The 26,305-nt window shown below is 38.7% G+C and overlaps 1 protein-coding gene across 16 annotated transcripts in view; it reads right to left on the bottom strand.

The window, feature by feature from the left end:
- CADPS2 (calcium dependent secretion activator 2) overlaps positions 1 to 26,305 on the bottom strand; it is a 543,402-nt gene that overhangs the window by 321,405 nt on the left and 195,692 nt on the right. For all 16 annotated transcript variants that reach the window (XM_058724453.1, XM_058724449.1, XM_058724458.1 and 13 more), the window contains one exon: positions 693 to 773. In XM_058724453.1, coding sequence (XP_058580436.1) covers positions 693 to 773 — 81 coding nt within the window. The remainder of the gene's footprint in view (positions 1 to 692; positions 774 to 26,305) is intronic.

Genomic DNA, 26,305 nt, shown 5'->3' with positions numbered 1-26,305 from the left:
GCAGCTGACTTCGGCTCAGGTCATGATCTTGTGGCTCACGAGTTCGAGCCCTGCGTCAGGCTCTGTGCTGACAGCTCAGAGCCTGGAGCCTGTTTCGGTTTCTGTGTCTCCCTCTCTCTCTGTCCCTAACCCACTCCCATTCTGTCTCTGTCTCTCTCAAAAATAAACATAAAAAAAAATTTTTTTAAAGAAATTTATTCCTATTACAGAGAAACACAGTGATTGCACAAAATAAAACATTAAATACAGAGACTTTTTACAAGAAACTTCAAGCTGTATCTTTCATCCATTCAAATATTAGTTGACTCCACTATGTGCCAATCACCATGCTGAATACTTTAGAATATGTGATTTCACATATTTCACAGGGACAATATTTTACTCCCTGATTATATTACGTTTAGTGCAATATTAAAATTCTTCTAAATCTGTCAGTTTGAGAAAATCAGGCATGGCTTTAATCTACAAAAGTTACTGAACTTAAATATGTCCTATGTATAAGGAAGGATCTGTAAAATAGATAATATGCTCCATTCGGACAATATGCATTCAGATATTTGGGCTTAAGAAGCATGCACACAGAGAAGAAAATGATAAAAATTATGCTGCATTTATCTATACAAAACTTTTTCAGCTCACAGAAATCTACGTACAAAGAAGTGTGGCACAGTGTGTCAAAGTTAACCATTTACCTTTGCCATCTTCTCTGCCAGCTGCAAACGACCATCAAGTTCCCTTCTGATCTGAGCAGCTTGCTCATCTGCATTGTCCAGCTTTAAGACAGAAATTACACATATGTGATTACTTAACAGCAGTGACCTACAGTTTAAAGTGAAGATTTAAAGACTCGATTTTTGTTTTTAATAAATTCTCTCAGCTACCTATTGAGAACACAGAACAATGTTTAATTAGGTCAGCAGTCCAATTAAATTTCTTGGGCACCTTTCATTTTAGTTTTGTTCACAAAAAAATTATCTGATTGCTAAAAAAGTTATTCAGTTGCTATAAAAGTTATTCAATTGCTAAGAATCACAGCTCAGTTTACCAAAAATCTAATCATAAGGATTCTTTGCCCAACGTGTCCAGTAAGCTGTTTCCTTGAAGTTATATTAAATTGGTTAAATCGTTGTTAGGCTTATTCAGTCCATCCTTCTATCTTCTTGAAGGTCAGTTCCTAAGTAGTTCCAGATAGATGAGTCTCTTGTCTTGTTCTTTCAAATTTCCACAGTGCATTTCTGGATGGTGAGATACTGAGTAATGTTTTACTTCTTCGTCAGTTTTACAACAAGTTTGTGCATTAGTGCTAAACTATAAAAGTAGCATTTGATTGACTGATAGAACTTCCTACCCTTTAAGTTTTCATATTCTGCTCATTCTAGTTTTCAACAGACTTATACTGCCAGGAAACCCTTCTACTCTTTACAGACTGGCACCACATTAGAATTCCATTCTCTTGTACTAAATTTGATTGAAGCAAGAAAAGCACGTGGTCATCGTTTTTTAAAGATATTTACACAGAAAATTACTTTCACTTACCCAGTGAAATAATCCTTTTCTTATAGATTTTCTTTTAACTTTTCCTCATGATTCCCTTCTCCTGAATTATTCATAATCAATTTCTTTTATTAGTTCATTATAAAAACTGCTAAACTGTGGAGGTCCTATGAGCCATGCACAGTATGGGATGCACTGGGTGGGCTACAGATGTTTCTCTTAACTTTAATTCCTTCCCCTTTCCTACTTCCATCATTAAGAAAACAGGACCACACAATACAACTGTATTATAGTAAAGGCCCACCTAAAGACTGCATTAGTACTGAGTACCACATTAAATGCCTAGGAAAATAGAGATGTATTCCATTTGCTGAAGAACTACAAATGGACCAGATTACATGCTTTAACACGGCCTTAAAAAAGAAAAAAATAATGCCTGAAAAAGAGGAGTGGGGGCAATGCAGGTCAACAGGATGGTGGTGTCAGGGCAAATATAAAGAGTCAAGAAAAGGGGAAGTTGTTTCACTAAGAGGGCATCAAAAGTTTGGAGGTGAGATTAATAATCTTGGTAATGGGATGGGGGGGGGGCAGGCAGGGAAAGATACATGGAAAATGGGGCTGGAGAGAGACCAGCTACTTCATAAACTACTCTTCACAGCCACATTAGGGAGTCTGGAGTTGGTTCCTACAGCAATGAGAATTCACTGAGAGGTTTTAAACAGGATTTTGGAAAGATCACTCTGTTTCCAGCACTAACAACAGGTTAGAGGGACATAGGAAGTCTATTATTTGTTCATTAGAAAGAGAGATCTGGGGTTACTGTCCGAAAAATATGTTTCCAAGCTCATTTAAAAAATTCTTTTAAAAGGACAAGTTTAAAAATAGCCAAGATTTTCTTAAACTAAATTGTTGGTAGACAATTTTCCATGCCATCTCAAAACAAATACAATAGGAGGCAAAGTCAAACAGTTTCTCTTCACTGTGTCCAAAGTCAAAATAATCTACGTTAAAAACTAACAAAACTGTTAAAGAATACATGGTATGTCTGTTCTAGGTAATGGAAATCAAGGTCCTAAAAGCAAAAATTCTGTGTAAGAACTTGTAACTACAATACTTCAAATACATTAAACTTAACACGGAAAATGTTCCGATTTTTGCTTAAATGCTAATAAGTATGTTTCCACAGAAAACTGAAATGAAATGATTACCTGCATGTAAAGAGTTCTAGTTCCACTAAGACACAGTATTTAACATCTTAAAATAAAAGGTCATAGTTCTCCTTCAAACTCAATCACAAAACACTTTTTAACATCTTCAAATATTCTTATCTTCTTATTAACAGCCCCTAATTTTAAGTGGGATTATTTGACTTACTTCTGGGTTTTGCAAGAATGATCACTGCAAGAGCCAGTTTTCTGCTACTTCTAAAAAATATTAATACCTTAAGTGCTTTTTCTGAAACAACGTAGGCAGACAAAAGCAGAGCGCTGCTGTACCAAACGACCTTTGAATAGCTTTCTCTTCCTTAATAAATTTTCAGAGACCGAACACTAATTTTTGTGACTATTGGTGTCATTTGGTGAAAATAGAACAGCATAATTCCAAACACGTTAACAAAAGAGAGGAAAAGCTAATAAAAACAACCAATAAATTCTTATCTTTGTGTCATTTAATACTAAATACAATTGAAGGAAGTAGATCAGTTGGTTAGCTTTTTTTATTTTTACACGTAAGAATGTTAATGTCCCATGCGTTTTGTTTTCTTCTGAGTATTACCTTTGTTTTCAAATTAATTGAAAGCTTATGTAATTTTTATAAATATTTTCTTAAAAGTTGACTTAATTGAAATTAGTTTCACATGCAGTTATAAGAAATAGATACACCCACTGCCCAGTTTCCCCCAATGGCACCATCATACAAAACTATTCTAGCACAACCAGGATATTGACTTTGATATAATCATCCATCTTATCCAGAGTTTCTCAGTTTTATGCTTATTCATTTGTCTTAACCAATTATTTATCTAGATTCACAGGTTCACCACTGCCAGTCAAAACACTGCAGAGTTTTAACATCATAAGTTGCCCTTTTATAACCAGACCCATTTCCCTCCAGGGAACCTGCAGTTGGTTTTAATAATAATGCACCTCTTTTCACAATGTCTAAAAATAAATTCTAAAAAGGCAAATGGGTTTTCTTTTACTTTCCATTATGAAACTTGGCATGACCTCTTATGAGGTTAACATTTGTCAACAGTAGATGGGGGGGGGTCTCAGACCTCTTAATCTTCAAATTCACCACCTGAGTTCTTTCCGCAAAGCATATGGCCCTACATAGCATCTACTCATTGGCAACTCCCAAGCATGTATTTCTAGCTCCAATCCTTCATTAGAGTTTCAGACTTACATTTCCAGCTGCCTATTTACCATTTCTGTTTGCGTGAAGAGAAGGCTCATTGCACTTAGTAAGCCCAAAATGCAATCTTGATTTCTAGTAGCCTGTCCCAATCACTCCTTTGATGAATAATGCCATGTCATACAAATGCTCAAGCCCAAAGCCTACGTGTCATCTTTAACCTTCCCCTTTGTCTCATGGCCCACATCCAATCCAACCTTGAGTCATGCAGGGTGAAACCTAGATCACATTGTTGAGGCAGACCAGAATTGAGGTACTCAAGAGTTCTTGGCCAGGACCATTTTTCTGGGGAGTGGAGTGTTTCCTTAGCCACTTCAAGTACATCTCCTCTCATCAGAACACTTGTACCTATGGTTATGGTGAACATAATTCTTCTCCTTTTCTGAACCCTCAAGAGAACATGGGTTTTTATACCACTCCCTCCACCCCCTTCTCAAAAAATAAAAATAAAAATAAAAACAGAAAAAAAGGAGAAGCCTGGTTAGGTGGTTTACAGATGTGGGACATCAGATTTTAAAATGCTGGGTAACAGGGGCACCTGGGTGGCTCAGTAGGTTAAGCGTCCAACTTCAGCTCAGGTCATGATCTCACGGTTCATGGGTTCAAGCCCTGCACTGGGCTCTTTGCTGACAGCTCACAGTCTGGAGCCTGCTTCAGATTCCACGTCTCCCTCTCTTTGCCCCTTCCCCGCTGTGTGCGTGTGCATGCGCTCTCCCAAAAATAAACATTAAGAAAAATTAAAATAAAATAAAATGCTTGGGAACACCAGAGTACCTGGGTGGCTCAGTCGGTTGAGCATCCAACTCTTGATTATGGCTCAGGTCATGAACTCACGGTTCTTGAGATTGAGCCCCACATTGGGCTGTGTCCTGAAAGCACAGAGCTTGCTTGGGATTCTTGCTCTCTCCCAAAACCAAGAAACGTTAAAATAATAAAAGAAAAAAATTAAATGCTGGGAAACACATCTGTCTCTAATGCCTGATTTGGGGTATGAGATAAAATGGGGATATGCAGACTCTGGAATTCATGGTAGAGACTAGACATAAGTTTCATTCCACAAGGGCAACTTCATTTTTAAACTTCATTTTCTTTTAAATTCTTGATTTCAACACTTTTTGACAATAGATGACTTAACTCACAGGTGTCCTTTCCTGGCACAGAATATTTTCCCAGTCTTTTTTTTTTTTTTATTTATTTAAAAAAAATTTTTTTTTCAACGTTTTTTATTTATTTTTGGGACAGAGAGAGACAGAGCATGAACGGGGGAGGGGCAGAGAGAGAGGGAGACACAGAATCGGAAACAGGCTCCAGGCTCCGAGCCATCAGCCCAGAGCCTGACGCGGTGCTCGAACTCACAGACCGCGAGATCGTGACCTGGCTGAAGTCGAACGCTTAACCGACTGCGCCACCCAGGCGCCCCTTTCCCAGTCTTTTAAAGGGAGTTATTCAACCCTGACCATAACAGATGCCCAAATGTATCTTTATTCTCTGTAATGCCCCTAGTATCCACTACACAGAGCATTTTCAATTATTAATTGAAAATTATCAATTTCAATTATCAAGAGATGTTTCTGGAATGGTAAATATTTAGTACAGGAAATGTACTTTTATTTCCCTCCTATTCATTACACAGAAATTACTGTTTCCACATTCAGAATCCTCTGGCACAGAAGATTTTTCAGGTCTTTTAAAAAGGGTCAATCAACCCTGACCCTAACAGGTGCCCAAATGTAGCCTTATTCCCTGCAATGCCTCTACTATCCACGATACAAAGCATTTTCCATGATTAATTGAAAATTATCAATTTCAATACCATTTCAAAATCAATTACCATATTCAAAAATCAGTGACCACTCCAACGATGAAAATATTTCACTAGCTTAACAAATATTTAATACAGAAAGTGAATTTTTATTTTCCTCTTGTTTTTACACAGGAATTATAATTTCCATAATTAAAATTCTCTAGGCTAGGGAATTCTTAACCTGGACCTTTGGGGGTCTGAATTACTCAAGTTGTGAGCAAAATTTTGTAGAGTTATGCATTTTTTCCCCCTCGGGGAATGTCTTGACTTTCATACCTTACTCAAAGGGGTGGCAACTCCCTAACTCAAAGTAAAGAACAATGCTGTAAGGACATCATCTTTCTTGAAGCTTCTATATCCTAGAAGAGGCTATATGGCTTTTAAAAAATAAACCACGGGAAATGGTCACCTCAGACCTACACATCATCAACCTTACCCTTACAGAGATTTGTTAAATCTTTTTAAAGGGATACTAAGACACAGACTCTCAATAGTGTTGGCAATGGTCCACAGTTACTTTACCAACTCTATTTACCCTTTCCTACAACTACCATATAGCAACCACTACGAAAGGTCATCAGTACCTACAAAAGTAAGGGCCTTGCAGAAGTTCACACTTTATGTCGAAAACAGTAAAAATAGTACACAGAACAGAATATAATTGCCACAAGAAAGTTACTGATCAGGTGCTGTAAGAATTCAGTAATGAGAGAGATGTGTTTCCTGGTTGATTAGTAACAGGATGGATTCGTGAAGATGGAAATAGTAAAAGGTGGAGGAGAAAATGCTGACCTGATGCAGCAGTCTATTTTGGTCTTGACTTACAAATCTCTAACCCTAGGCTGTCTTTGCCACATTCCCCTCATGTCCTTGGAAACAGTTCTGAAAAGAGATCTCAGGGATCAGCAAATCTCCCTTTGCAGAAAGGCCTCAGGAGGACCCAAAGCCTATGTGGTGTCCAAGTCTAAAATTTTCACAAATTGTAATAAACAGCAATAAAATAACTTTACCAAGTTCCACCTAACACCTTCATTTTACAACTTGTGATATTCTTTCAATGCTTTAAAAACTATAAATATCGGGACGCCTGGGTGGCTCACTCAGTCAGTTGGGCGGCCGACTTCGGCTCAGGTCATGATCTCGTGGTCCGTGAGTTCGAGCCCCGCGTCGGGCTCTGTGCTGACAGCTCAGAGCCTGGAGCCTGTTTCAGATTCTGTGTCTCCCTCTCCCTGACCCTCCCCCATTCATGCTCTGTCTCTCTTTGTCTCAAAAATAAATGTTAAAAAAAAAAATTAAAAAAAAAAACTATAAATATCAAATATTTGAGTTCATTAAATTTGCTCATCTTTAAAAAAAAAAGATCATTTATAAAAAGCACTTTTCACAGCGCTGTTTAGCATCATTACCCTCTCCTATCAATCTATTTTCTAGAACCAGGATAACTGTATTAACACTGTCAATCACTAAAAAGGGGAATAGCTGTTTTCCCATAATGATGTCTTTGTGTGTGCCAACCTTACTCAATTATGTCCTTTCTCCCACTGAAGAAATTAGTATTCTCTCCAACTCCATACTCCAATTATGGCATACCTCTTTTCAAATTATATTGTTATTTTCTTGCAATATTAATCTTTATCCTTTAGTATGAAAAATGCAAGGAGACTAGGATTTGTTATATAAACTTCGTGTTTTCCCTAAGATTAATCCATATGCTGGTCCGCTGTATTTATATTATCTATAAATCCAGTGATTTATAGATAATACATCATGAGAAGTAAGCAGTACAAACCTAACACCGATTCCAAAAGAACACTTCAACACTTTATCACGTAATTTTCTAGTAGCCCAGTGTATATTTGACACTATCAAATATACATGGATTTTGCAACAGGACCTAAAACCACTCATCAAAAAGTTTTAGGTGTTAATTTACTTCATCTATAAATTGTGTTAATTTTTATTATTACTTGAACCACAGATTTATCATAAAGATAGCGCCTAACTCTACCTACTACTTCTGTTTTCTGTGCTGCCTCCCCACCTCCTCATGCCTACACACACACACACACACACACACAGGTTCTTGGCTATTCTAGATATCAGAGTATCTCCAGTTACTTCTCAAAACAGTATCATTAGTCAGTACATCCCACTGGCCTTTCCCCTGAGTTTCAGCTCTCCAGCTGAAAGGCAAGGCCTTTCCTTTTAGGCACCCACAAAGTCCTCAAACTAAAACTGAACCTGTTCTTGTGCTGCTTCGAAAGGGCACATGCACCCCAATGTTTACAGCTGTGCTATCAACAATAGCCAAAGTATGGAAAGAGCCCAAAAGTTCATCAACAGATGAATAAAGAACATGTCATATATGTATACAACGCAGAATTACTCGCCAATCAAAAAGAATGAAATCTTGCCATTTCCAACAAATGGATGGAACTAGAGTGTATTATGCTAAACAAAATTAGTCAGAGAAAGACAAATATCATATGACTTCACTCATTATGTGGATTTTAAGATACAAAACAGATGAACATAAGGGAATGGAAGCAAAATGAATATAAAAACAAGGAAGGAGACAAAACATAAGAGACTCTTAAATACAGAGAACTGAGGGTTGCTGGAGGGGTTGTGGATGGGGAGATGGGCTAAATGGGTAAGGGGCATTAAGGAAGACACTTGTTGGGATGAACACTGGGTGTTATACATATGGGATGAATCAATGGAACTTACTCCTAAAATCATTACTGCATTATATGCTAACTCGGATGTAAATTAAAAAAATAAGTAAAATTTCAAATAAACAATCTGTTCTTTATCATCCACTCTTCAACATAGCTTCCTATTTCTACATAGAATTCCCACTACCCTTGATCACACTACAATCTCAGAGGGAGGAAGAGAGATGAGGAAAGGAGAGAAAGGACTAAATAAATCAATATGAATAGAGAGAATGATACCCAAACACCTCAGCTTAGTGTTAAGGTCCTCCCAAATTTTGTACCAATCTATATTTTTAAGCTCTTGGATAATTCCATTATCTATACAAGTCAGTTTGTTTAGTGTTTACTGAACATGTTACATTTTCCCAGTCATACATTTTGCTTGTGTTTCTTTCTTCTGCCAGGGACATTTCTCTTACCTACCTTCACTGTCCTGATCAATCTTAAAATCTGAGATTACCTTACCAATCATTTAATAATAAAGCAGGTACTATCTCATGACGTATCTTTCATAGTTTCCTATTATTGTTGAACTTCAGATATTTATGACCACTACACCTCAGCCTGCAATGTATGCCTCCTGTCAGCCCAGCCTACCCAGAGGGGTAAAACAACTCCATCTCGAATAGGGGAATTCAAAGAACTAGTGTAAATTTTAATTCAAATACAAATTATATCCAAGACATTCCCTCCAAGCTGATCCATCTTCTGTGAGTCAATCCCCCTGAAAAAACCAAAACCTCTTTCCTCCCTTTTTCTTGGTCACTGGGAATCCGCCAACAACATGGTAAACTCTCTTTGTAAAGTCATACAACAAAAAGAACATAATAAGAAAATGAAGTTATTCCCATACTCTCAAAAGAGACACTTGCATATATGATGTTATGTATGATTCAGGTAACATCACATGTGCTAGAGGCAAAGCATTGAAAGAATTCCCTTGTATCTATCGTATAGATTATGTATAAAAAAACCTGACTCAGAAATAGCAGTTCTGCCATGGGTCCTTGTAGAACAGTTCTAAGAGTCTTAAAAATGCATTTCCCAGAAGGAAGAAAGAACATACTTATTTCAACATAATAAGCCCACAGCTAACACCATACTCAATGGTGAAATATTAAAAGCTTTTCCTCTAAGATGAGGAGTAACACAGGGGCACCTACCTTCAGTACTACTATTGAAGATAATACTAGAAGACATAGCTAGAACAACCTGGCCAACAAAAAAGAAATAAAAGGTATCAGAACTGCAAAGAAGTAAAATGGTCTTTACTTGTAGAGAATAAGGTTTTATGTACAGAAAATCCTAAAGACTCAACCAAAAACCTGTTAGATCTAATCAATGACTTTAGTAGTAATAGGATACAAAATTAACATAGAAAAACCAGTAGTGTTTCTATACAGTAACAATGAATTTTCTCAAAAAGAAATGTTAAAATGCCATTTACAATAGCATCAAAAACAAAATACTTAAGCATAAATTTTACTAAGGAGGTCAAAGATCTCTACTCTGAAAACTACAAGACATTGGTAAATAAAATTGAGGAAATCAAAGAAAACACATATAAATGGAAAGGTTTCCCATGTTCATAGCCTGGAAGACCCTATAAAGATTCCAATGGCATTTCTTTTTTACAGAAGTAGAAAAAATATGCCTAAAATTTACATGGAACCACAAAAAATCCTGAAAAGCCAAAGAAATCCTGAGAAAGAACAAAAGCAGGAGGCATCACACTTCCTAATTTCAACATATACTATAAAGTTATAGTCCTCAAAAACAGTACGGCATGGACATGAAAACACACAAAGATGAATAGAACAGGTCCAGAGCCCAGAAATAAACCCAACAATGTATAATCAACTAATATTTGAGAAAGGAGCCAAGAATGCTCAATGGAGAAAAGACAATCTCCTTAATAAATCATGCTGGGATAATTAGATATTCATATGTAAGAGAATGAAACTGGACCCATATCTTCCACCCCTCACAATATTTAACTCAAATGGATTAAAGCCTTAAATATAAAACCTGAGACCGTGAAAATCCTAGAACAAAGGAATGAAGCTCCTTGACTGGGGTCTTGGTAATGATTTATTTGCTTTTATATACAATACTGAAAGCAAATGCAACAAAATCAAATATAAACAAGTATTAACTATACAACGCTAAAAAGTTTCTGCTCAGCAAAAGAAACCAACAGTGAAAAGAAAACCCATGGAATGAAAAAATATTTTCAAACCATACATCTTAAAAGAAGTTAGTATCCAAAACACATAAAGAATTCATACAAATCAAAACAAAAACAAAACACCACAATTTAAAAAATGAGCAAAGGACCTGAATAGATATTTCTCCAAAGAGGATATATGAAAGACCAACAGGTACATGAAAATACACCTAACTTGATAAGTCACTAGGGAAATGCAAATGAAAACCACAAAAATGTCACCTTATGCCTGTTAGAATAGCCATCATCAAAATGACAAGAGATAACAAATGCTGGCGTGGATGTGGAGAAGAGGGAACCTGTGTGCACTGTTGGTGGGACTATAATTTGGTGCCGTCACTATGGAAAACAGTATGGAGGATTCTCACAAAATTAAAAATACAACAACCATATGGTCCAGCAATTCCACTTCTGGGAATATATCCAAAGGAAATGAAAACACAAGCTTGAAAAGATATCTGCACCATGTTCGTAGCAGCATTATTTACAATAGCCAAGACATGGAAACAACCTAAATGCCCATCGATGGATGAATGGATCAAGAAGTTGTAGTGTATATATACAATGGAATATTATTCACCCATAAAGGAGAAGAAATCCTACCATTTGCAATAACATGTATGGAACCTGAAGGCATTATGCTAAGTAGAGTAAGTCATAGAAAAGTAAATACTGTAGGACTGCTTGTGTGCAATCTAAAAAATTTTTTTTTCTAATTGAGAAAACAAAACTCAGAGATCAGAACTGTGGTCACCAAAGGCAGAGGGGGTTGGGAGGGAAGGAAACTGGAGGAAGGTGGTCAAAAAGCCCAAACTTCCAGTTATAACATAAATAAGCACTAAGGATATACTGTACAGCATGAGGAATATAGCTAGGACTGCTGCAGGATATATAGGAAAAGCTAGGAGTTATCACAAGGGAAAAAAAAGTTCTGTTTTCTTTTTATTGTATCTATAGAAAAAGACGGAACTTGGTTAAACCTGTATGGTAATCATTTCACAATATACATGAACCAAACCATCATGCTGTACATTTTAAACTTATACAAAGATACAGGTCAATTATTTTTCAATAAAACTAAGAAAGATCATTTCCCAAACCACACTTTCATTTGAATGCTAAAGAAGTAGGGGAAAGATGAATGAGTTAATTACATATAAGATTACCCCATGTGAACTGAACTGTATTAAATAATGGATCAAAATGTTCAAAAGCAAGAACGTAAGAATTAACCTCAAATCTAAAAACCATGAGACTTCAATAGCCTGAAGACAATGCATGCATATTCTCTAAAATGGTAGGTGGCAAACTTTGAAATATCATAGAGTCTTCAGTATTTCATTTATATTAACATTTTTTCTTCCAGACAAAAGTAACATGCTAATACTTTCAAGCAACTACTAACTATATTCACTTCAATAGTTGAGTGTACATTCACATTAATAATAATGCTGAAATTGAGAGAGTTTAATATTAAGTAACAGACACTAATCAAGGATATTAGAAAACTTTGTCCCAGTACATTAGAACTCCAGCTTCATCAAGATTAATAAGAACTAAATTTATACAGCACTTATGACATATAAGAAACTCTTCTATGTTTTTATAAACATGATGGCATTTAAGCCTCAAAGCAACCCTATGGGATAGGTGATAACTTTATCCCATTTTAGTGATGAAAAATCTGAAGCACAGACTGCTTTAAGCAATTATCCAGGGTCAAGGTCACATAGTTAATAAGGGGCAGGGCAGTTTGAATGCAGGGTTCAACTTAACTACCTCACACTCAATTTCCATTCTTTCTGTCATTCGCTCTATCCAGGAGTACCCACAATAGGAAGCACATTAAATATTGTGAAATTAATGATACAAAGATTCAATATCCCATGTTCAATGAAGTAGAAGAGGCATATATAAATATAATGCAAAGTAGAATATGGTAGGCTTTTGGGTAATGATAAGGAATTGTAAATTTCTCATTTTTTGGGGTCCTCTCCCAGTATTTAAGAAAAATGGGGACAGGAGCAGGGAAATCTTCATGCAAGTGGACCTTCTCTTGCGTCTTGAAGAATTAATATGGAATTTGAAGTGAAGAGAACATTAAGAGACAAAATTAAAATCTAAGAAAATACAGGGAGCTATTCAATTTACATGGAACACAAGGTGTGTAAAGATTTGCTACATGGGAAATAACATAAGCAAGGCACGTGGGAGCCAGATTGAACACTGAGGTGGTGTTAGCTTCATTCTGTTGACAGAGAGGAGCCATTTTTTTTTTCTTTCCTATTCATAGTTGGGTTACGATGAGAATGGGATGGTGCTCCAATAATACTAATCTGGCAACAAAAATACATTAAGGTTGGGAGGGGGAAGCAGTTAAATTACTGCCGTACTCCATATGCTGTGCTCATAAGTGAAGTCTGGAGGTAGGGCAATGACTATGGAAATAAGAGAGAGGACTCTTTAACAAATGGTGCTGGGAGAACTGGACAGCAACATGCAGAAGGATGAAACTAGACCACTTTCTTACACCATTCACAAAAACAAACTCAAAATGGATAAAGAACCTGAATGTGAGACAGGAAACCATCAAAACCCTAGAGGCGAAAGCAGGGAAAAACCTCTCTGACCTCAGCCACAGCAATTTCTTACTTGACACATCCCCAAAGCCAAGGGAATTAAAAGCAAAAATGAACTATTGGGACCTCATGAAGATAAAAATCTTCTGCACAGCAAAGGAAAGAATCAATAAAACTAAAAGGCAACCAACGGAATGGGAAAAGATATTTGCAAATGACGTATCAAAGGGCTAGTATCCAAAATCTATAAAGAGGTCACCAAATTCCACATCCAAAAAACAAATAACCCAGTGAAGAAATGGGCAGCAAACATGAAGAGACACTTCTCTAAAGAAGACATCCAGATGGCCAACAGGCACATGAAAAGATGCTTAACATCGCTCATCAGGGAACTACAAATCAAAACCACACTCAGATATCACCTCACGCCAGTCAGAGTGGCCAAAATGAAGAAATCAGGAGACTATAGATGCCAGCGAGGATGTGGAGAAACAGGAACCCTCTTGCACTGTTGGTGGGAATGCAAACTGGTGCAGCCACTTTGGAAAAGTGTGGAGGTTCCTCAAAAAATTAAAAATAGACCTACCCTATGACCCAGCAGTAGCACTGCTAGGAATTTACCCAAGGGATACAGGAGTACCGATGCACAGGGGCACTTGTACCCCAATGTTTATAGCAGCACTCTCAACAATAGCCAAATTATGGAAAGAGCCTAACTGTCCATCAACTGATGAATGGATAAAGAAATTGTGGTTTATACACACAATGGAATACTACTTGGCAATGAGAAAGAATAAAATATGGCCTTTTGTAGCAACGTGGATGGAACTGGAGAGTGTTATGCTAAGTGAAATAAGTCATACAGAGAAGGACAGATTCCATATGTGTTCACTCTTATGTGGATCCTGAGAAACTTAACAGAAGCCCACGGGGGAGGGGAAGGGAAAAAAATATGGTTAGAGAGGGAGGGAGCCAAAACATAAGAGACTCCTAAAAACTGAGAACTGAGGGTTTATGGGGGGTGGGAGGGTGGGGTGTGTGGGTGATGGGTATTGAGGAGGGCACCTGTTGGGATGAGCACTGGGTGTTGTATGGAAACCAATTTGACAATAAATTTCATAATAAAAAACAAGAGAGATGATACAGCATTATGGAGAAAGCAGCAGTGCAGGTAATTGGGCTGGGAAGACATAAAGGCTGACACAAATAAAAGAAGAATCGTGTTTGGGATGCGAACAAATGGCATTTTGAACCTGTTGTGTCTCAGGAGTCTCAGATTCATCAGTTTGCCCTGGGCTGTAGTGAGACAGAATGGAGAGGGAGGAGCTGACCTATGTAAAAAGGGTAAAAAGGCACTAATACTCAAAATAAGCAAAACACAGTGAGTGGTGGTGGTGTTTTTATCACTGCAGTCTTTTTCAGTGGATCTAACTCAGTGCAACAAAAACAGTAGCATCTCATTTCTCAAAAATAGGGTAGTGAGCCTATTTCTAATTTTCAAACACTATTGCTCTTAGTATCCTACCATGTACAAAATGAGTTCACAAACCTCTGATAAGGATTCACAGACTGAGATGTAAGCCTTGTTAATCTGGAGACCTTCACATCAGAATCAAGAAAACACTCATAAACAGAAAAGAACATCATTTTCAACATTTGACAATAACAGAGGCCTTTCTAGAAGTTTGTAATAAATAGCCAGAATCAATCACTGCCACCCATTACACAAGCAAAATCTTACTAAGATAATGATCAGTTGGCCCTGCTCTAATGTGATTAGGGTAAATGGAAATTTTTTATAGTCTAAAGCAAAGAGGATTTAGGATATTGTGACCGTGATAATCAGCTAAAAAGCATTAAATATCAGCAGGTACTCTTTTGTGAGTATGTATCAATCCCTTTCCCTCAGCCTTTCAAATTTTTTTTAAGTACATTATAAAAACCAAAAAGTTGCTCTAACCATCTACCAAAAGGAACAGGTGTTAAATTCTCTGGGCCACACATTTCTATAAATCCAAAAATAATAAACAAGAAGAAAGTCTGGTGCTATGAGCTTGGCACACAGTAAGTTGCCAGCAAATTTAGTAAAACGATTCAATGTACTATATAGAAGGGATTTCTTGAATATATAAATGTTTTATGTTACTGCCTAATCCCCTAAAGAATTTACTGTTAATTCCATTTTCTTGCCTTCTTGGTTCCTCTCTTAATCCACTCCAAGACAGTCAAGAGTGCCTTCTACCATGACAAATACAAGGGTCACTTCATTTTCCTCTTACCTGACCTCTGAGAAGCTTGTGGCATAAACACTCTCCTTCTCTGACGGGTATTCTCTTGGCTTCCCTGATACCACATGCTATGGTTTCCCTCCTACTTCCCTGGCTATTCACCTTTTGTGCAGCCTCTGAATCCTGGTGTCCACAGGATTCTTTTCTGGGCCCTTTTACTTCTTGAGCTCCAGACTGTCCTAAAATGATCTCATAGTGGCCTCTGGCTTCAAATATTAACTTTATCTAAATGATTCCCAAGTCTGTATCTCCAACCAGACCACTCACTGGCATTTCAGATTTGCACATCCATCTACCACCTGCCTTTTCCATGTGGACATTTAGTATTTTGTTTTCAGCATGTATAAAACAGAACTCCTCTGATTTCTCCCCCACACTTTTCCCTCCCCAAGATGTTGCTCCTTGAGAAGAGGGAACAGCATATATTGAAAGCCTAGAACAGTGCTGGACTAGAGTAGGTACTATGATGAAAGAAAACCCTAACCAAAGATGCCTCATCAGACCATGGTTAACATAAACATTGAATCAGGTAAACGTTAACAAATGGGAAGATAGCCATTAAAGCATAGGATCTTTCCTACAAAAAGAAAGGGAGAGGAATAGGCAGTCTTAATCAAAGTTCTAGAAAATGGTATGTCTTAAGTTATAGACCCAAGTTGACTCCTAGCTTCTGCCTGCATTCCCAGACTTCTTTGTCCCTTTCCTTGCAAACAGGTGTTCCAGTGTTCTGACTCAAGGCCAAGTTCCCAAGTATGTGAGGAGCCCAGCAGGACTGTGAAGCACAATATAGGGGATGGATCTAAGAGGATGCGACAACAGACTCCTAGGTCAAAGCCAGTAGTCTAGGAACTTCACAAGCAACAGAGAGATAAAACAGGACCACAGCAGGGCAAGGAGCAGAGCATGGAGATTACTTGAAGGATTAACACGTAGGTCCCTGACCCACTACTGCTTTTTGAATTTTTTTTTAATCTTTATTTATTTTTGAGAGAGAGAGAGAGAGAGAGAGAGCGTGTGAGCAGGGGAGGAGCAGACAGAGAGAGAGAGAGTCCGAAGCAGGCTCCAGGCTGTCAGCACAGAGCCTGACGCGGGGCTCGAACTCACCAACTGTGAGATCATGACCCAAGCCGAAGTCGGACACTCAACAGACTGAGCCACCCAGGAGCCCCTACCCACTTCTGTTTTAATAATGCTGCGTCATGCCCACAGGTTGGGTGATGCATGATATTGACCACTGGCAATCTATTTTTTAGGCCACGGAGAAAAAGCTTTGCAGAATCCCAACTTGCTCCTGTCATTTCTTTTCTTCCAGCCTAGCTCTGTTACCAGCCCATAATAAATTCTAAGGTCTTCCAGCTAGCAGTTAAAGACCCTTAATATCCAAGTCCTTTTTAGCCTCATGTCTTCTACTCCAGCAATACACACAACATACCTTCCTAACAAATTCCAAGCCTTTTCACTCTCCTTATGCCTTTGTAAATATTATTTTCCACCTACCTGTCGGTCAAATTTCTACCCATCTTCTAAAATTCAGGAATTTGTGCCTTCTTAGAACCTTCATTAAAGCTACAAAGGAAAATAGGTTTTGCACACTGCCCAAACGCTCCTCTTCCTGAGCACAATGGTAGACTGTTCTCAGACAGTTCTCAAACTGTTTCTATGGTTTGAGCTCACCATGGCATTAAGTCCTCGATGGGCAGTCAGGCCAGGGGTCCCCAACCATACTGGGCATCTTCATCAGCGTAATGTAGAAGGCTTTTTAAAACCAGACAGCGGGCCCCATTTCTGTGGTTTCACTTAGTCTGAGGTGGGGCCGAGGCATCGAGGGGTTTTTAAAGCTCCTTAGATCATTCTAATGTGCAGCCAGGATGGAGAACTAGAGAAAGCTGTACCAATTAACCCATGTCAAATTAAAATACAGTCACACACATGCCCACGCTGTGCAGTATACATAGCCTCAGGATCACACTTTTTAACTATACCATTACGTTTTCTTTATAGATCTGTCCCCTGACCATATGCAGATACCTTGAAAAAATCAAATTCTGTCATTTTTGCATTCTCCCTGACATTTGTAGATACCTCATTTTAATTTCCATAGAATATTTTCATGAGCAATCATGAAAAAGATACAATTGCTTATTATACTTGAAACAGTATATGCATATGATCCTTTTTTATGAAGAGTTGAGAACAGGTCTTGAAATATATTAGCAAAAATACACCTCCACCCTGGCTCAACTATTACTACTACAAAGATGCCTGATCTCTGAAGATTTGTATTCTCTTATTTAAAAAATGGAAAAGTTAATATCTTAATTTGTATAGGCTAGATCTGGGTAAAGAAAACCCTAAAATAAATGCAAGGAATGTCTGAAGGTAGCCTATATTTGTTATCTAGTGAGATTTGGGAAAAAGCAAAGTAAAACATTTTTGGGAGAAATCTTATTTAGGCATATTCTTATGTAGTTTTCTTACAGATGGGCCAAAGGTAAAAAAAAAAAATAAATAAATAAATAAATAATGCATAGTTGAATGAAGCAATACTTATTGATAAAACCTAAAATTTGGTTTAATATATTAGAAATGTATTCACAATTAAAATTTTTAATTTTTAGAGCGAAAACTCATTTAATGTTAATCAGATATTCAAATTCATTGAAATGAAATCAGAGTCCTCTAATTTATATCATGACAAGTGAACATGTACATAAATATTATGGCCATTCCAATTATAATTACAGAATTTGAAAAATCAGAGACTATAAAATCAACTCATTTTTAAAGTCTTAAGCTTCTTGAGGCATCCTAGAACATAACTGCCATTTAATGACATTTACTTCAACATTTTCCTCAAGCATTTTGAGGATTTGAAAGATACACCCTGCAAATGGTCATTTCTACAGATTTTCTCATTTTGAAAATGATTTTTGTTATCAAATGTAACTGCCTCTGTAGGGTGTGCTTTTATTTTTGCCAAAGCAGACAAATTATATTAAACAAGAAGTCTTATCAAATCACACAGCACTAGTGGAGAAGAAAAGAGGGTAGTGGTGCAAGGCAGATACCGATTTCCTCGGAGTATTCACACTCCTCGCTCTTCCATTTGCCGTTGACATTCTGAATGCAGGTCTTCCAAGGCAAGACTCTCACAATGAGAGGAGCAAAGAACCTCGCAACTGCCTAGATTTGCCCATTTCCTTAAAACTCTTAAACCCAAGTGCTTCAACTCCAAAGCTAAAATCCCAGAGAAAAGGTATCACAGACCTGAATGCTACTTTCTAACCATTTGTGAAGCATTCCCACTTATCCCTTAAAATTTACAACAGTTCTGTAGTATCACTTAGAGTTCTTGCAGTCTTCAGAATCTAAGAGATCTGGGGCAGAGGAATATTTAGAGACAGGAAGATTTCACTCAACTTTGCTTTGACCCTTGGATAATATGGATGAATCACTTTCTTCAGTTAATGTAATGGGATTATGCAAGATTAATGAAGGTTGCCTTAGGCAGAAAAGATAGGATTTGGATAGCTGTAAAACTCCCTTACTAATTCTCTTAAAATACAAATAAGTAAAAGAACTAGTGTTGATTTAGTACTATGACCCCACCACACCGACTCTGGTCATCTAGGGTTGGATTGTTCTCCACAGCGTGCAACACCCCTACCTACCTCGGCTAATGTCCTCTCAAACCACAGCCCCTCTCTTCCTTATACTCCAGCAGCAACAAAGACTTGCAGTTCCCCTTAATGCCATGCCTTTTTGGATACTCTACACTTACTCATCCTTCCTTGCATAATTCTTTTTTAGCAATTTATTCTGGTATCTTCATGACACTCCTCCAATACTGTATTTTTTTCAATCTCAAGAACACAGAGCCAGGAACTCACCACATCACTGCGGCATTTACAACAGGGCTTTGTCTTTTTTTTTTTTTTTTTTTTTTTTTTTAATCTAGTTATAACTAGGTCTGGTCTCTGGGTTCCTATCATTCAATACTGTGCTTGGCACATACTTTTTCACTACATATATTTCTAACATTGAATAGGGAAAGGGCTAACATTAGGCAGGGAAAGATCAGGGACTTCAGGGAGGCAGAATGCGGCTGCAAGTGGGAGGCTGAAGAAGCAGTAGTGGCAGCAGAGTTTGGGGAAGAAGAGGAGAAGATAAACGTGATCTGGACCCGCCTGGGCTAGTGCCACACATCAAGTCTCACAAACTTTCTGTTAAGGTCCCAATAAAAAGGGACAAAAATCCTTGGTGGCTGTGCGGTCAGAACCCCTCTCAGTCTTGAGAGCTTTATACTTGCCCTCGCTAAACTCTATCACTTTGCTCACTCTCTACTGTCCGTGAGATTCATTCTTCGACTCCACGAGACAAGAGCCAGCACCTCTCCTCCCCCGCATCACCCCCAAACATGATAATGCAGACTATCGATTTGAACGTAATATATTATCCTGTCATATTTTAAAATAAACTTTAATAAGCCTACTTCTGTTCAAAGGAAGCTGATTACTAGTACCATTTCAATAACCACATTTTTGCTAAAAATACGTGAAATGGGGTGTCTGGGTGGTTCAGTCAGTTAAGCGTCTGGCTTCAGCTCAGGTCACACGATCTCACAGCGACTGGGGAGTTCAAGCCTCACGTTGGGCTCTGTGCTGACAGATCACAGCCTGGATGGAGCCTGCTTCAGATTCTGTGTCTCCCTCCTCTGCCCCTTCCCCGCTCATACTGTCTCTCAAAAATAAACATTAAAAGATTTTTTAATAAAAAAAAATAGGTGACAAAATTCTTACTTGAGATTATAAAATATATACCTTTAATAACTGTTTTCTCTAAAAGTATAACTATATTTACCTGAAATTCACTATATTTCCTTAAAACTATTCTGAAATTAAACTTTCCACCAGCAGACTGTCTTTCAGACCTGTTACTTTACTGCACCTCTAATACTCTGATTCAAATAAATCATGGCTAACAAATTCGGATTCTCATACTGTTATGTTGCTCATTTTAGAATGAGCTCTTTTTAATATTTGGTTCTGTAAATGTGCAATACACATGACTCTCAAACCAAAGAATCCAAAGTGTGACATTTTTAACATTTATTCATTTTTGAGGGAGAGCAAGTGGGGGAGGGGCAGAGAGAGAGGGTGACACAGAATCCGAAGCAGGCTCCAGGCTCTGAGCTGTCAGCACAGAGCCCAACGCAGGGCTCGAACTCACGAACCACTAGATCATGACCTGAGCTGAAGTTGGATGCTTAACTGAACCATCCAGGAGCCCCTGACAGATAGCTTTAATAGCACAATAGCTAATCTATGAAATACATGGATTGTTCTTATTCTTTTCTATTTTTTGTTAACATGTAATAATTTTTCTTTCAATTATCCTTAGCTTTATCATTTAAATGCAGTATCTTTCGGGTTAGTGTTTTACTTTTATGCCTTAAGTTTGATAATTAATAAGTTCTTGGCTCTAATCAAAAGTAACATCAACACCTATGCTTCTTCAGAACACAGCTAACTGTTTTTCCATTCCAAAGGCTGATCCTATAGCTCTGGAGAGGAGAGGAAAGACCACATGAGGCTCCTGTTGGCATCAGGCTGCAGTTCTGGCACCGATCCCTTCACATTCCTGTTCTTTCTCAAGTCCCAGGGACAGACTGGCTGTCACCATTATGCGCATCTTAACAGAACAGATCTCTATCCTGAGCTTCTGACCCTGAAGCAACAAGCACACATCTTTGAGATTTCCTAGGGAACCACTACCAGCAAAAACAAGGGACCAGCTAAGGGTAAACAAATACAGAAGAGTTACAGTTAGCAAGTTTTAAAGCCTTTTCTGAGATGGCAGAAAAAAATGGAATACATTTCACTGACCTATACCTGGAGCCAGGTTCCAAGAGCTCAGCTGGCTTCAGGTCCTCTCTCCGCTCCCCCGAGCCCTGCTCCACTATTCCTCTTCTCAGACTATTCCTTTCCTTAGTAAAGGATGGACTGTCATCTGTGTTTTCTATCACCTTTTCTTTTTAAACCTCTGTTGAAAGACAATGGAAGAACACAGAAGACCCATATGCCCTAGAGAAAGAAAAAAAAAATCTCACCTTTCTTAACCCTCTATTTTCATAACTGTGTTGATTTCATAAAATGATTGTTACTCCAAAGTAAAGCTCTTCCTTTATGTATGAGTATTATTTGTAATTTGTTTTCAAGTCAATCAAAAAATAATCCAAAAGTATTTCAAACCCCAGAGCCAAAAAAAGGAATTGTAGTTTCACCTCGGACATGTGTAGAGAATGGAAGTCATCACTCCCATTCTTAAAATTAAGAGCTGGATGAACTGAAAATCAAGGACTTTTTTTGGACTTCTCAGAGAACTATGGTTGCAGGGCAAACCACTAACCCAAAACCTAGAGACACAATCAAAACCAGAGAGGCACAACACAGAAAGCAGAAGTCTATGGAGGCCATAAAGTGTATGACTACTTACTTGGCTAGTAATCTGGACAAATCACTAAAAGCTGACTGAAGAGAGTGAGAAAATCCTGGGGCTGCAGTTAGAGGGGACCCCCACAATCTACTGGCCTTTACTTCCAGTAACTCCACCAAGTTCTCATGGTAGGGATAAGAAAGATCCCCATGTGGACCTGGCAGGAAGAGGGGAAGAAAAGCCACTGTTAAACCTCCCAGATTCTTCTACCTAACAAAGAGGGATGGACTTTGCCAAAAGGAAACAGGAAAAAAATTATCCCAACTGGAGACAAAGAAGGATACCCTCTGCAGCCTTCTGATGTCTTCTACAGGGTGGGGCGGGGGCGGGGGGGGGGGAAACACCTGAGGGAACTGGAGACAGGGCTTCAAGGAAACAGACTGGGGATGCTTTAGGCAAGAAAAGGAATAGGCACATGTTGGGGAGGGAAGTGATACTCTTAGACAAGGGACAGAAGCACTTGTGAAGGCTACAGCCCTGAGACCTAGGCCCACCAAAAGTCCAAGATTCAGTCAGACTGTAGAATAGTCCCTACTCCCCCCAACATCACTCCAGTGTCACAGCAGAGTACCACAGCTAACAGAGATGCAAGACAGACTCTTTCTGAACAGAAATACTTAGGGAAGCCTAAAGTCAAATCTTGTACCTATGGTTACAATGAACATTAAACACAGCCTAACTTCCAGTCAGATTAACGTAAACCCCCACACTAAAGGAAAATATATCTCAGTTCTTATTATCTGATACAACAGGTCTGGCTTTCAACAAAAAAATACAAAGCATGCCAAAAAAGAAAAAGAAACACAGTCTGGAAAGACAAAGGAAGCATTCCAACTGGATTTAGGGGTGACAGAGATGTTACACTTTAAGAAAGTTTAACTATTGTTAATATGTTAAGGGCTCTAATGGAAAAAAGTTAGAAACATTCAGGAATAGATGGGTAATGTAAACAAGGAGATGAGAACCCTCAAGAAAGACTCAGAAGGAAATGCTAGCAATCAAGAGCATTAGCAGAAATGAACAGTGCCTTTGATGGGCTCATCAGTAGACCTGATGATTTTGAGAGAATCCCTGAACTTGAAGAAAAGTCAACATAAATTTCCAAATCTCAAATGCAAAGAGAAAAAAACCTCAAAGATTTTAAACACCCAACCAAACAAAATGAATATCCAAAAACTGTGGAGAACAATATCAAAGAGGAGTGACTAGAGTTCCAGAAGAAGGGGAGAATGGGACAGAAGGAAAATCTGAAGTAATCATGGCCGAGAATTTTCCAAATTTAATGACAAACACCAACCCACAGATCCAGAAAGCTCAGAGAATGCCAAGCAAGAGAAATATCATAAAGCCTATACTTAGGCATATCATATTCAAACTGTAGGAAACTAAGAAAAAAACACTCAAGTCAGAAAAGCTTCAGACTTCTCATCAGAAAGCATGCAAGCAAGAAACATGTGAAGTGAAACTTTTAGAATGTTGAAATAGAAAAAAGAACTAGCTGATAATCCTATATCCAATGAAATTATCCTTTAAACATGAAGGAAAAAAAAAGACGTTCTCACACACAAAAACTGAAGGAACTCATCACCAATAGTCCTCCCTTACAAGAAATGTGAGAAGAAAGATAAAGAAAAAGACACCAGTCAGAAACTTGCGTCTGCACGAAGAAAGAGGGTCAGGAGAAGGAATGAATGAAGGTAAAAATGGATAATTTTTTTTAACTTTTTCTTATTTTCTTATTCTCAATATCCAAACGTTAGCTATTTAAAGCAATAATAGTAACAATGTGCTGGGTGATAATAACATCAAGGAAATGAAGGGCAGAAAGGTCAGCGAAATAAATGACAGACATCCCTAAGGGACAGTAAGCAGGAATTGGGAATTCTTCATCATGGGACAACTGTACTACACTTGAGGCCCTTATAATGTTATTTGAATGTAGACCTCCGAGTGTTTTGAAATGTAGGTTGTAAACTCTAGAGCAACCACTAACCAAGCCCTAAACAAGTTTTAAAAAAATAGTACATCAAAAGAAAATCCCATAAAACTGAATCCCATGAAGCATTCAATTCAAATGAGAGAAGGCAAAATGGGTGGGGAAGGGGACAAAGGACAAATTCAAGGAAGTGACACTTAAATTGAGACTGTAGAATTTCAACAAACCAGATATTTTTTGCATCTGTAATAGTTCCTTATTTTTTTTTTTTTAACGTTTATTCATTTTTGAGACAGAGAGAGACAGAGCATGAATGGGGGAAGGTCAGAGAGAGAGGGAGACACAGAATCTGAAACAGGCTCCAGGCTCTGAGCTGTCAGCACAGAGCCCAACGCAGGGCTCAAACTCATGGACCGCGAGATCATGACCTAAGCCGAAGTCGGACGCCCAACCAACTGAGCCACCCAGGCGCCCCTATAATAGCTCCTTATTATTGAAATTTTAGTTAGCTAATATACAGTTCAATATTGATTTCAGGAGTAGAATCCAGTGATTCTTCACTTACATGTAACACCCACTGCTCATCACAAGTGCCCTCCTTAGTATCCATCACCCATCTAGCCCATCCCCCACCCACCTCCCTCCATCAACCCTCAGTTTGTTCTCTATCCTTAAAGAGTCTCTTGTGGTTTCCCTCTCTTCTCTTTCCCCCTCCCATACGTTCATCTGTTTTAAGTTCGACCTAAGTGAAATCATATGGTATTTGTCTTTCTCTGACCTATTTCGCTTAGCATAATACATTCTAGCTCCATCCACGTCACTGAAAATTGGCAAGATTTTGTTAATTTTTGAGAGGGAGAGGGAGGCATGTAAGGAGAGGGAGGGGGAGAGGGAGGAGGAAGGGAGAGGGAGAGGGGGAGGGAGGGGGAGGGGGAAAGGGGGAGGGGGAAAGGGGGAGGGGGAAAGGGGGAGGGGGAAAGGGGGGAGGGGAGCGGGGGAGAGGGGGAGGGGGAGAGGGGGAGAGGGGGAGAGGGGGAGGGGGAGGGGGAGAGGGGGAGAGGGGGAGGAGGAGGGGGGGAGGGGGAGGAGGAGGGGGGAGGGGGAGGGGGAGGGGGAGGGGGGGAGGGGGAGGGGGAGAGGGAAAGGGAGAGGGAGAGGGAGAGGGGAAGAGAGAAAGAGAGAGCACATAAGTGAGCGCACACAAGCTGGGGAGGGGCAGAGAGAGGGAGACACAGAATCTGAAGCAGGCTCCAGGCTCTGAGCTGTCAGTGCAGAGCCAAAGGCAGGGCTAGAACTCACGAACTGAGTTCATGACCTAAGCTGAAGTTGGACACTCAAATAACTGAGCCACCCAGGTGCCCCAAGATTTCATTCTTTTTGATGGCTGAATAATATTTCATTGCATGTGTTCATGCGTGCATAATTCTACATCTTCTTTATCCGTTCATCAGTCAATGGACATTTGGGCTCTCTCCATAGTTTAGCTCAGCTATTGCGGATAATGCTACTATAAACATTGGGGTGCCATGTACCCCTTCGAATCTGTAGTTTTGTGTCCTTTGGGTAAATACCTATCAGTGCTGGATCATAGGGTAGATCTGTTTTTAACTTTTTAAGAAACCTCATATTGTTCTCCAGAGTGGCTGCACCACTTTGCATTCTCACAAACAATGCAAAATGGTCCTCCCCCCCCCCCCCCCCCCGCCCTTTCTCCACATTCTTGCCAACACCTGCTATTTCCTGTGCTGTTAATTTTAGCCATTCTGACAGGGGTGAGGTGGTACTCCATCATGGGTTTGATTTCTATTTCCCTGATGAGTGATGATGAGCATCTTTTCATCTGTCTTTAGGCAATCTGGATGTCTTCTTTGTAAAAGTGTCCGTTCATGTCTTCTGTCCATTTCTTAACTGGGTTGTTTTTTGGGTCCTCAGTTTAATAAGTTCTTTATAGATTTTGGACACTAACCCTCTATCAGATGTGTCGTTTGCAAGTATCTTCACCCATTCTGTAGACTGCCTTTTAGTGGTGTATTGTTTCCTTCGCTGTACAGAAGCTTTTTATCTTGATGAAGTCCCAATAATTCATGTTTGCCTTTGTTGCCCTCGCCTTCGGGGACAGGTCTAGTAAGAATTTGCTGCAGCTGAGATCAAAGAGGATGCTGCCTATGTTCTCCTTTAGGATTTTATGGTTTCCTGTCTCATATTTAGGTCTTTCATCCATTTTGAATTTATTTTTGTGCATAATGTAAGAAAGTGGTCCAGTTTCACTCTTCTGAATGTCGTTGTCCCCTTGCAATTGTACTAACAACAACAGGATACCTAGGAATAAACTAACCAAAGAGGTCAA

The sequence above is a fragment of the Neofelis nebulosa genome, chromosome 4, assembly GCF_028018385.1.
Source record: "Neofelis nebulosa isolate mNeoNeb1 chromosome 4, mNeoNeb1.pri, whole genome shotgun sequence".
In the NCBI taxonomy this organism is placed as follows: domain Eukaryota; kingdom Metazoa; phylum Chordata; class Mammalia; order Carnivora; family Felidae; genus Neofelis; species Neofelis nebulosa.
The sequence above is the reverse complement of the archived record's forward strand: the minus strand, read 5'-3'. Positions and strand labels throughout refer to the sequence as shown.